General features: G+C 45.6%; 1 protein-coding gene across 1 annotated transcript; it reads left to right on the top strand.

Moving 5' to 3' along the window:
• Nucleotides 1–1,763: 1,763 nt before the first annotated feature.
• On the top strand, nt 1,764–13,009 carry LOC116970743. The gene is made up of 4 exons (XM_033017218.1): nt 1,764–1,779; nt 6,270–8,909; nt 12,898–12,946; nt 12,994–13,009. The coding sequence occupies exons 1-4, from the start codon at nt 1,764–1,766 to the stop codon at nt 13,007–13,009; spliced, it is 2,721 nt and encodes a 906-aa protein (XP_032873109.1).
• The last annotated feature ends 329 nt before the right edge of the window (nt 13,010–13,338 follow it).

Below are 13,338 nucleotides of genomic sequence, written 5' to 3'. Positions count from 1 at the left end.
GGTCCTATAACTTAATTTTGTCAAGACCCATTTGAAATGAACTCCAAACTGTCAGTTATCCGTGCCGTATGAGATGTGACTTAAGTATTTAAACAACACTTCCCATTTCCTGAAGAGGAGATGTAATGCTTTCCTTTCTTGGTGCTATCCCTGCATTTGCAGCGAGCACAGACATGAATTGGACTGACAGTCCGAGTCGCAGGACTAGTCCACTGAGAATCTATAAGTGAATAATTGATTTATCATGCAGAGGCTGGTTTCCCGATCCACAGGCTAACCCAGCAAATTTTACGTTAAGAATATCCGTAAAAGGTTGTATTTTTATTCCCGATAAAGAGGGAAGCATAGCTGCATAGGACAGTCAGACAGAACGTAGATACTGAATAATATACATCTTTCAGATCTATACTTGCCCTATAATATCCTTTGGAAACCAATTGTTTAGTAGTACCGAATGTTTCCTTTTTAAAAGCTTATACTGGACATAGGAAATCAGTCGGGTTAGATCCAGAATGGCTCGCCACCTCTCCATCCTTCTTTTGCTTGGGAAATATATTAGACACAAACGGCAGAGGGTGATGAACAGTCTTTTTTATTACAACTTTTGTGAATAATGTTTCAATTTTATCATTTACCTGTCAAGTTTCTGGTTTTGAAAACACCAATTTCCGACTTGGTGTATGTTCAGTGGGTGGATGTTATTCAATAATAAACTCAATTTGAACCCCCTGAATGCTGTCCAGTGTGAAAGGATCTGATGTTATGCAGCACTATTCATTGTAAACATTTGCAATTGGTGATATGTCCAGGACAAGTCCAGCTGCTCGTACCTCCATGGTTGCTAGGTTCTTTTGCCTCCGAATTTTAGCGTGAGTATGCACTGGTGCACGCCAACGGCGTAGTGATGGGATAGTTCTCTTGGTACTTGCCCCGCACCAGTGTCTGTGAACCATCTGAAGGGGTATGGTCGACGAGGTGGCATCCTGCTAGTCAGATGTGCCGTAATAAGGCCGGCAATCTTTGCCTTGTCATCTAAATCCTTGACTTACTTAGCCAGGTTTTCTCCAAATATCGTTTGGTGGCTGTATGTTTGACGATCAGCACAGTGCTACCAACTTTGGATTTAACGTCAGTCTGCTAGTTCTTTCTCAGGCAGTTAATCTGAAGTGGGCGTTACACACCCGGCCCTATGTATCCTGCTGTGTGTCTGATAATGGTGTCCCTTTGACTGACCGCCCAATGCCGTTATGCCTGATTCAATTAGTTTTAATACTTTCTGCAGCCTTAATTCCTGCGATCGCAGGATTGCACCCATTTGCCCCCAGATAACCTGGTTCATGGTGGGCATTCTGAGTGACGCACGATTTACAGGTGTTTCATAGCGTTTTGATTCTTGGAGCTGATGAGAGGTCATATTGTTGATGTTTATTAGCCAGATTCCTCCATTGCCTCACCAGTTCCTGCCGGTATGGCGAATTTGCATGCCACATCCGGCTCACCTGGAGCGATGCTCTCGTGCCTTCAGGGTCAGTGCCATACTTTGCCCTGGCTCTCCCTGCTCTTGCATGAGGGAGGCTTCAGCAGCCCTTGACATGGTGCTGCTGGTATAGGCACCCAGGTAGACCTGCGGTGCATTGGGCCTACGGTGCTCCTCCGCTATACCTCCAACTTCAGGGTCAGTGCCATACTGCCCTGGCTCTACCTCTTTTTGCGTGAGGGAGGCTTCAGCAGCCCTTGACATGGTGCTGCTGGTATGGGCCCCCATGTTGACCCGTGGAGGTATGGTTCCTCCTGTTTGGTACGGGTCTGCCCTGTATAGACCTCTGCTGGAGGTTGCTGCCGCGACTGATGGGGTGGCCCATGGGTATAGTACTCACGTTGGAAAACGTCATGATGGAGCATCCTTTCCATAAGGTGCTCCGTCTTGTCTAGACGCCCCCAGACGTCTTTATGTCCCGAAAGCCATTCCTGGCCATAATACTGACCCTGCCCTGAAAACAACTCTGGACAATTTCTGTGCTTGGAACCTTAGCATTGTGCAATTTTACATGGTTAGATCTCATCCATTTGTGTGTTGTAAGGCTACTAGGAACTTTTCATCCTTACCAAGGGTAAATGCTATTTTCGTACAACACATGGCCCAAACACATGTTGTCATTATCATTAGTACCAACAAGTGTAATTATTGCCAACTTGTAGATGGTCCCATATTTTTCCTGAGCTCGACTTAGTTCTCGGATTCCCCTCTGTCCAACTTTCATGCTGCCACCAACTTCAGTGAACTGTGAACTGTTTACTGTCTACGAAGGCATTGGGTTTTTGTGTTGTTGCCACAACGATGAAGCTTTGCTCTTTAATGGTACCTCAATTGGTCCAAAACTTTGCTTCCTATCCAGAATTTTACGTGTTGAATAGTTTTTGCCCTAAGAGAAGTTCAGCGGCTTATTTTTATGTCACCCCTTAAGTGTTTTTATTCTCGTCATTTATAGCATGAGGGGAACTCTGGCCCCTTCCGGGTATTGTCCACCTTTGTAGTTGGTTATACTGACACTGGTGATCTCTTTCATAGAGAGAGGATTTTTGGACAGCCTGACCAGGTGCTGAAGAGACCTTCGAATATAAAGCTCCCTTACTGGAGCATATCCTACTGGAACTGTGCTCAACAGCCTTTCTTGGGTTTATGCTTTGGGGTATGTTTTTCAATACCTCCAACCTCAGAGTCCACCTCTACCTCAGGATAAAAAGCTCTTTTGTTGGAGGATATCTTGTTGGAGCTGTGCTCAAAGAGCCTTGCTTGGTTTTATGCCTTGGTGCCTGCTTTCCCATACCTCAAATCTCTGAATATAAAAGCTCCTTACTGGGGTAGATTATGCTGGACCTGTGCTCAACAGCTTCTTGACATTATGCCTTGGGGTATGCTTTGCAATACCTGTAACCTCAGTGACAGAATAACTCTGCCCTGGTATGCTCAACCTCCTTTATGAGGACCTGTGGATATAAAGCTCCTGTAAGGGAGCTGATTTTATCTGTACAGCCCTTACCTGAAGCTGCTGCCACGGCCCTTGGGGTGACCTGTTGGGTATGAAGCTCCTCCTGGAGCCTGTCGTGATGGAGCATCCCTTTTATCAGGTGCTCCATCTTACCAGATGTCTGCAACATCTTTTTTATTGGGAGGTGTATCCTCCTGCCCCGATTTACGGGTTATTTTAAGAGTGGCTTTTTTAACACCGGGTTTGCCACGGTGCAGTCGGCACCCTAATACCGTTAGGACTTGCCCTCCACGGGAACCTCCGCGGTCTGGAAGTCGCTGACTGCCTTGTCAGCGGCTGGAGTAACGCACCCAACGTCCGCCGGCTCCCGCGTTTGCGGTCTGGGCCTGGGTCTTCCCACAGCCCAATGTCGGTTTCCCCGTGGCTCGACCGGACTGCGTCACTGTAGCCAACAGGAACCTCTGTAAGAGGAGGTTCCTGCAGGAAGAACACAACCTGGTAAGTAATGAAAACTTACCTGTAGGTTTTTTACTTACCGCTGGCAGGAATGAGTCGCCTGCCAGACCGGTGCCTCGCCATGCGGATGACGTAATGATACGCATGCGGTCTGGCGGGGCTTCTTCACGGAATCACTCACGTGACTCCGAAGTAAAATTAAACATTTCTTGTGTTATCAATGAATACCAATGGAATAATTAGCTAATATTTATTTTAAAAACTGTTAACTGAATAATGAAAGTTACAGCTGCTTCACAATTAGTTCATGAAATTAAGTATCATACATAAATTCCACTTGAGGAAAAATGTTTCTATAGTTGAAGATTGTAATATTACTCTTTGTTATATATCTATTCACAGTTTATGAATTTAAAGACTTTTGCATATTTGGAAGCAGCCAACTTGCATGAAAATGACCCGGAGAAGGCGGAGATGTTGCAGAAAACAAAAAGGCTCCAATTCTAAAGAAGGCAAGTAAAACAATCACACATTCAGCAATCTTAAAATACTGCTAACTAATGACAAAAGAAAATTAAAGATTAAACATTAAATGAGAAATTAATTCAATTAAACTAGAATTATCTGGAGGCATGGTAGATTCTAATTATTTGGTATATTTAAGTTTAATATCTTTGGAAATGCCAATGGAACTTGTAAACTATAAGATTATGTATTTGTACATGATTATTATCTATCTTCCATCTATCTATACATAACTAAAACTCTGATCTTGTTATCTTCCGTTATCTTCCGGTTTGCGCGGTCATTCTAATTGCGCAAAAACGGTATGCGATAGCGCTACGATTTTCACCAGCACACTCACCATTCTTCTCTGCTGCGAGTGCATCAAGTTTTGTCCCGACCGGTGGCATAATGTAAAAGTTAGCGAGGTTTAAAAATCTTTTAAAACGCGCGTGCGCAGATCGATCTCCTCTCCTGCCAGTCAGCGCCGCATGGATTAGTCTCTTCTCCTGTCACTCCCTGGGACGGTCCGCCCCATCCTGTGCCATCGCATCTTTACTGGAGCTGAGGGACGCTCTGGATGGTGGGCGGAGGTCTCCAACCGTACACAGTTTCGGAGGGACCGGAGGCGGCCCATCCCAGCCCAGCCCTGCCCGGCCCGGCCCAGCGTGGATTAGGAGATGTTGGCGATGTCGCCAAATGGAAAGCGGAGACTCTGATCCCGGCGGAGGAGACCGACCAGCGCCCAGCGCCCGCTGTGAGTCCCCATCGCAACGTCAGGTCCAGCCCCTTCCCCTCTGGTTCCCCTCGCTGGCTCCTGCCCTCCTCCGCATGATACCCCCTTCTCCCCATAGGTCTTCACCCGTCTTTTCTCCGAGCTCTCTCCCCCTTCCCCCCTGCCCACACAGCCCCCACCCCCCACCCCCCACCCCCCCCCACGCTCACACACCCCCTCCCCCTACAACCCTTCCCACACATCCAGCCACCTCACAACCCTCCCGCCCACCCATCCTGCCCCCACAACCCCCCCTCCCGCTGACACACCCCTCCCCCCACAACCCCTCCCACACACCCCCCTCCCACACCCCCCTGCCCATGCACCCCCCCACACACACACCCCATCCCCCCACACCCCCCTCCCCCACAACCCTCCCGCCCACCTCCCCACCCACACACACACCCCCGCCCACACACTCCCCCCTCCCACACACTCCCCCTCCCCAACACTGCCCCCTCCCACATCCCTCCTCCCCCTCCCACACCACTCCCGCCCACATACACACCTCCCCCTCCCCACCCCCCCCACACCACCATCTCCCCCCTCCTACATCTCCCTGCCCACACACACACCTCCGCCACAACCCCACCTCCCCTCCCACACCACACCCCCCTCCCCTGCCACACACCCCACTTCCCTCCACCCCCTCCCCTCCCACACATGAAAAGGAGGGGGAGGGAGTGCTCGGGGATGAGGGAAAATGAGCTGCGCCTGCGCAGTTAGGGGCTATGGTTGAATGGTGGAATATTGCATTGGGGGAACGGGTGAGTGGTGGAATATTGCATTGGGAAATGGGTGGCGTTAAGGTACCAGGCCTCCCATGTGACTGGGACCCAACGGTTCCCACTTAGTCTAGTGTGTATTGTATAAGATTTGTATGTGTGCTGAGGTCATTATATACTCTAGAAGACACAATGGGTTTATCCAGAGTTGAATAACAAGACAGGGATTTAGGGACATTCTATTTTTTTACTTTTGAAGATCAGCATAGAGAAAATGTCCACAAATAATTGACTATATAAGGAAGAATTAATAAGGGTGGCACATTGGCGCAGCGATAGGGTTGCTGCCTTGTAGTGACTGAGAACCGGAATCGATCCTGACTACGGGTGCTGTTTGTATGGAGTTAGTACGTTCTCCATGTGACCACATGAGGTTTCTCCAGCTGTTCTGGTTTCCACACACACTCCAAGGATGTACAGTTTTGTAGGCTAATTGGCTTCTGTAAATTGTAAATTGTCCCTAGTGTGTAGGATAGTGCTAGTGTATGGGATAATTGGTGTTCAACTTGGACTCGGTGATCGGAAGGGTCTGTTTGCACACTGTATCTCTAAGGTCCAAAATCTAAAGTAAAATAATAACATACCTTGTAAATAATGGCATTAGCAGGAAAATTAATTGGCTGAATGGATTGCTCTGATGCTCCAGAAGAAAAGGGCAATAATTTGTAAAACAAATAATTTCCAATCTTATAAATTATACATTTCAGAAATCTTACTGTTGTGGCCTCCATATTAACTGAATATGCTTTTTCTCTAAAGGTAGCAATCTGTCATTGCAGTCTGACTGCCAGAATGCCACCAGTAAAAAGTTTGTTGATGGAAATGCCAAGAGCTCTGCTAGAAAACGTGCAACCCCTTCACGGGAACATGGAGGCCCTCAGTCAGCTGAGGAAAGCAGTGACAAAGGCAGCAGGAAACACCACCACGGTGAATCCAGATCTAATATGGAGCTGGATACATTGGACTACAAGGTAGACAAAACAGAGGACAAAATTACCTTCCAGGCATTGATTAAACAAGCTTTGGCAGAAAAAGTATCAGTCACAATAGAGCACTCAGAGTTGAATCCAGAAATAATAGAGAACACCAGGATTATTTTGCAGCAGCAGCCTTTGTGCAAAGCTAAAGCTGGCAGTTCAAACCAGGAGGCTACTGCCAAGGCAAGATCCAAGTCTTCCAGTGTCAAAGTGGAAATCAAAACCATTTCATTTTCTGGTGATGGAAGTACTTTCATGCTCAGCAACAAAAAGGAAGAATGTTCAAGGTGTCAAAGGCATAACATGCTGGCGTCTTGTTCCGCTGCTTTAAACAACTGGGAGTGTGACCAACAAACTGACCAAAGTCCTTGGCCTGAATTTAGGATTACAACAAATGACAAGGAGCTGAAAGTTTCCGAGGAAAATTATGTTAGCTGCAGGAATAATGTTCCAATTTGTGAACAAAACTGTGACGAGAAGTTCACGTATGAAGAGAAGTACAACGATGAAACATTACACTATCCCAAAGATCACCCTTCATCAAAAGGATCCTGCAATTCATACATACTTAAACATGCAGGAGACTGCGCATGCAATCCAAATCTATTTATTGATTGTGCTTTGACTATCCCACCTCCGATCGAGTTTGCAGATGGCAGTGAAGATATAGAACTACTCCCTGAGACTCAAGAAAGCGAATGTTTAATTCAAGAGAAGCACAACAGTGAGTCTGATGTCTCACGTGGTACGTCAGCATGTTGTGAGAGTTACCTTTCTTCCAATGGGAAAGAAATGGTAGGAAATCCAAGGCGCAAGTCCTCCCATATCAACGTTAATCACGAATGCACAATCTTCGATAAGTGGGAAAGATTATCTGAATATGGTCACAGAGTTCGAGTCTTGGAGCCATTGGAATCAAGTTCCACAAAGAATGATTTGAGCAAAATTAAAAATAGCTGCAGGAACAATGGCATTGATAATGTAGAAGGGATAAGGGCTCTTAACATTCGTCAGATGCAGCCAACAGTGAGGAGGAAGACATACCCACATAGTGATAGCATGGATGTGGCTCTTCAGATGGAATGGAAGGATGTCGCCAACCTGCCTCACCAAGGCCAGCCACATACACTGCATATTCTCCCCCCTTGCTTCACACAGACTCTTCCCAGGAAACAAGGTAAACCAGAAAGAGTTTCCAGTGAAGATATGAGGAGTTTTAGATGTTTTCAAGGATACACTAACCCAGGCAAACAAAACTGCAAGGATTCCTGTGACGGGAGTAGATTCAGCTGCTGGTCATCATCGGACACGCTGAGTCCCATGAAGTCCCTAGATAGAAGTCCTGAGATGCAAGGAAGAGTCAATCACAGCCCGTTTGGGTTTCATTCAGAAGAGAGTGTTGACGATGTGTTCTGTCTGAGTCCGATCGCAAAATCAGAATTTGAAGGCAGGACTGATATTTTTAGGACGGACTTGTGCCCACAGCAAGTTGCACTCCCTGAAGAAAGAATGAAAGATGTCACCAAGAGAGACATGGATTCATGGCAGAGTACAGATCCCCAGGAGCAAGGAGATTTCACAGAGAGTGGCTTCGATGAAGAGACTTTAGATAGTGACTATCCCAGTGAGCTTGTTGGAGATATTGCTTCAGCAAATGAGCAATTTCAGATACAAACCACACCACTTTCACCAAGTGACCACGCACCCAACAATGACCAAGAAACTGCAATTGCATTTGACACAATTTCTAAGGTGGATACTGACATCAGAGCAAAGACCGAAGATACAACCACTGAAGTCAAAAGGAGAAGACACTCAGTGACAATATTACAAACAGGAGCACTTGATCAAATATCAATCATTCAAAATAACAACCGTAAGATTGAGACTATTGATGCATCACCACATTTCTCTGCATTTAGAGAATGTAATGAGGACGACATGGTATTCAATGAGCCTAACAGGGCTGATAGGTCTGACCTTGAACAAGAAAGTACTTCCTCAGACACTGTGGGAGATATTCCGACTTTGCTTGCCACTGAATGTTTGTCTCGGGTTTCTCTTACTACATTGAGTGATGATTGTGAACAAAATCATGAAAAGACGGTTCCTTCGGCTTATGAAGAATGTGACGATGAGCCGCTGAAAAGTAACCACTGCAACACAACTACTGCTATTCAACAAAACAGCAAGCAACATAATAACACAGAATGTTCACCTCATCAAGGCGACAATGCACAGAATCTCGCGAAAAGATATGAAACGTTAAAAACGAACATGGATGAAGTGACAATTCCCACAAGTGAGAATTGTCTCCTTGAGGATACACAGCAACAAGACTTTGCAGCACCAAGTGAAAGAGAGAAAGGGGAAATAAATTGCCAGAAGTCAGCACAAGCGGAGAAACAAAATTGTCAACAAGGTATGGCAGAAGCTATTAGTGATACCATTGATAAAGTTTACCATATAAAACAAGATCGTTATTTGTAATAATACTTTTTTTAATGGATTAAATATACAATTAAATTTATTTTTAAGATGCTGGGCAGAATTAGATTGCATGCTCAAACCCATTACAAGGCACCATCCTCTGATATTAGGGATCTCCAGAACTCATTCCCCTCAAGTTTCTAAAAGTAAAATACTGTAAGGTAATAATGTAAAAGCTACATTATAGCCTTGGATTTTTCAGTACGGGCCCTGTCAGCATTCCATGTTTCTCATTCCCCCTAGGATTTACTTTCTCAGGATGCAGAAAGAGAAACATACTTATCCTTGTAGTCCTGGAACCACCACGAGTTCCTGAATGGAGGAAAGGCCTCACAGGACATAGAAACATAGAAAAACATAGAAAATAGGTGCAGGAGTAGGCCATTCGAGCCTGCACCGCCATTCAATATGATCATGACTGATCATCCAACTCAGTATCCTGTACCTGCCTTCTCTCCATACCCCTTGATCCCTTTAGCCACAAGGGCCACAAGGGTCACATCTAACTCACAGTGGCGCAGCGGTAGAGTTGCTGCCTTACAGTGCCAGAGATCCGGTTCAATCCTGACTACGGGTGCTGTCCGTACGGAGTTTCCAAGCTCTCCCTATGACCGCGTGGGTTTTCTCCAGGTGCTCCAGGTTTCTTCCCACATTCCAAATACATAGTTTATAGGTTAATCGCTTCTGTTAATAGTAAATTGTCCCAAGTGCATAGGATAGTGATGGTGTAGGGGTGATCGCTGGTGGGCACGGACTTGACGGGCCAAAACGCCTGTCTGTATCTCCAAAGTCTAAAGTATACTGTAAATAATGTAACAAAGTCCTATGGACAGATCAGAACAAGCCTTGTTTGAAGAACTCCTCTAAAAGCTTCTATCAGCCAGCATGCCTTGCTGTCAGCATTTCTGGCTGTCAAAGTTGACAACAACTACAACATTGAAATAAACAATGATAAATTGTTTAAAAAATCATATAAAATGATATTAACCATAAATATTTAAATACTTTTAAATGATTAACAATAATAAACCAATTAAAAATATTTTTTACAATTTTCAACTAACCTTATTCCTACATTTCTTCTCACAACCTTATAATCCCCTTTCAAATAACTCTCTTCTTGGATCACGCACTGGGTTTAATTTAATATAACATCCAAAAGCCAAGTGTTTACTTGCTATATGTGCCAACAAAGGCACATTTAAATTCCTACTTGCTGCAACTTAATGGGCCTGTTAATCCTAAAACACAGAGATAAATATATTTATCTAAATATTAATCATACTCAAACCCCCCAGCATAAATGCTACAAAACCTCAGCTAGACTCTGTTTGACTATTGCACTCTGTGTGGAGTCCAGCAATGGGGTACAGCCAAGGGCAAATCTGTGCATATACAAATGTCCTGGAAACTGCCTGCATTTACGCTGAAGAATTTCTCCTCACAGAAGGAATTCTCTGTCCAAAATTCCTACAGAAGTAAGATCACCGGAGGTAGTTAAAGAGCAGGTAGATTAATTTTTGACATATCAGGAATTTGCAAACAAAGGGAAATTAGTACAGAAGAGATGCTAATCAGCCGTAATCATGAATTGTGTGGCAGTCTTGAAGGGCCGGATGACTACTCCTGCTCTCTTCTGTCAATTGTGCAGTTCCATGCTGATCTGCCAGGATAAAACAACAAATGCTATGCCAGCTCCTTGCAAACAAGTTCACACAATGGGAGCAACTGTGTTGATGTTTGGCCCATTTTGCTTCCTTCTGATCCGTTCCCCAGTGGAAATTATAGTGACATGCCTCCCGATCCTTTCCAATGCCATTCTGTGGCTAAACACTAGAGGGTAGCCAAAACAGCTGAGAATGATTCAGCCACCAATTGTAAACAGGTGAAGGTTTGACCTGTCATGATGTCAAGTTGTATTTAAAGCTACTGTTAATGAAAGTATCCAATATCCTAATTGCACCAAATATGTTGCTGCACATCACAGCAAGGCTAACCTGCACTCACCGTAAGAAAGTCTTTCCATCACTTTGCACTAATATTTAGCAGGCCCTATCTATTAATAAGAGGGACTAATTTTATATTTCTCTTATTTCTTTACAACATATAAGGTGGCAACAGCCCATCTTGTCTACACCAATTCCCAGAGCATTCCTATAATTCTAACTTCTCCACTTATTTTTCTGTAACCTTTTCTCTCTCACATGTCCATTAGCACAACAGTGCAGCTGGTAGAGCTGCTGTATCACAGCGTCAGAGACCCGTGTTCGATCCTAGCCTCGGGTGCTGTCTGTGTGGAGTTTGCACGTTCTTCCTGTGATCGCGTGGGTTTCCTCTGGGTTCTCCAGTTTCCTCCCAAATCAGGTTTTTAAGTTAGTTGACCTCTGTAAATTGTTCTTAGAGTGCGGGGAGTGGATGTGAAATTGGAATAGAGCAAATGTGAATGGGTGATCAATGGTCAGCATGGACTCGGTGGGATGAAGGGCCTGTTTCCATGCTGAATATTTCAATAATTCAACAATTCAACTCCCCCGAATTCTCCTGCCACTCGCTGGCCTAAGAGCTGCCAATTAACCAAGTGATACCACTTTAGGTTGTGGGACGTCTTCTTGGGAATGAAACATAAACCAAAGGAATAGTTAGATCTCAAGCCAGATGTTGAGCAGCCAAGTTGTTGTCTCTGCGTCAATGTCTGCCAGGCCCTGAGCTCCATTTGGTGGGTGGTAGAGCGGGCATCCAGAGATTACATGGTTGGCTGTCTGTTGGTCTGCTCCACATTCACAGGCTGGGCTCTGGCGGAGCCCCCATCTCCACACGCTGGCATTGAAACGCCCAACTCCAGTACGGTTGAGCTTCACTCATGCTCCTCTGGGGAGGTCAGACCCTGGACAGCTTTTATCTGGTGAAGAGATGTAGCAGTGTAATGGAGATGAGGTTGCCTTCCACTCCTGTGACCACTAGGTGGCTATCCGGTGTGCTTTTGTCTCAGTTGGCTGGATGGATGCTAGGAGTTATTTTCCATGTGGAGCAAAGGGGTGACGGGACTTCAGTCGGGGTGGCCTCTGCTCTCTGCTGATAGCCTGATGGAGGAGGTGATCTGGGTCCATGGCACGACGAGATAGTGCCAGAAATGCTGCTTGTCTTCGGATCCCTGCAGGCGGAATGCCTACAAGTATAGGGAGCTGCTCGACTGGAGTAGGTTGAAGGCACCCAGTGATGGTTCGTAAGGTTCTGTTCAGGCTCGTGTCTACCAGGCTAGTGTGTCTACCTCTACTCCATACGGGTGCGCAGTACTCAGCTGAGGCATACACAAGAGCTAAGGCAGAGGTGTGAAGAGTTGATGGACTGGCTCCCCAACTTGCTCCTGCCAGCCGTCAGATGAGGCCGCTACGTGCCATGACCTTGTCGCGGAGACCAGCCGGGTGTTGATGGAATGTAAACGACCTGTCCAGCTTTACGTCGAGGTAAGTGGGTGTTTGTTGGAAGTCCAAGCCCCTGTTGTTAACAAAGACAGCTAGCTCTCGCTTAGCTTGTGGGAGAAGATCAGACAACCCCATGGAAACTCAACACTGTCATAGGGAGGCCATGCAAACTCCACAAAGTCAGTAATCGAGATTGACTCAAACCTAGGGTCACTAGGACGAGAGGGGCTGGGGTTGGTAGGAGAGTGTGCAGCTGCAGAACTACCTGGTGTGCTATTATGTCACCGCACTGTTATGTATAATACTTTCTCTCCAATATCATGGTATGTTACACAGTATAACAAGTACAATGTGTAGGAAGGAACTGCAGATTCTGGTTTAAACCGAAGAGAGACACAAATTGCTGGAGTAACCCAGCGGGACAGGGAACATCTCTGGAGAGAAGGAAAGGCGATTGGCATCCTGATAGCATCATTAATATAGTTTCTCTTGAACTAGATCTGAAGGCTGAAGCAAGTTGTCTTCTGCAGCTGCCCAGCAACTCCATGCAAAGAGACGGGACCGCCAGTGAAAATTGTCCAGTGACTCCACCAGCAAGAGAAGGATCTGAACACTGGGCAAAGAGGTGCAAACAGTATAGGGAGAGTAAACAATGTAACTCAATTGGAGGAAGCTCGGGCACCAGCAATCAGGAATCAGGTGAGAACATGAGTGGACACATTAAAGATGTCATTAAAGTATCCTCACAGGTTTCATGGAGCCAGGATGTTCTGCCGCAGCGAGATTCATTCCTTTGCTGCAGAAAAATACAGACTTACTTTTTTGCCTTTCTCTTGATGTTAATTTGCTGATATAATTATGGGGAAAATGGCATGGCCCTGCTCGGCACACGGGTTTTGTATGACACAATGCCATCACAAGTATGACCTGAAACAGGGT

The sequence above is a fragment of the Amblyraja radiata genome, chromosome 3 (genome assembly GCF_010909765.2).
Source record: "Amblyraja radiata isolate CabotCenter1 chromosome 3, sAmbRad1.1.pri, whole genome shotgun sequence".
Taxonomy (NCBI): Eukaryota; Metazoa; Chordata; class Chondrichthyes; order Rajiformes; family Rajidae; genus Amblyraja; species Amblyraja radiata.
The sequence above is the reverse complement of the archived record's forward strand: the minus strand, read 5'-3'. Positions and strand labels throughout refer to the sequence as shown.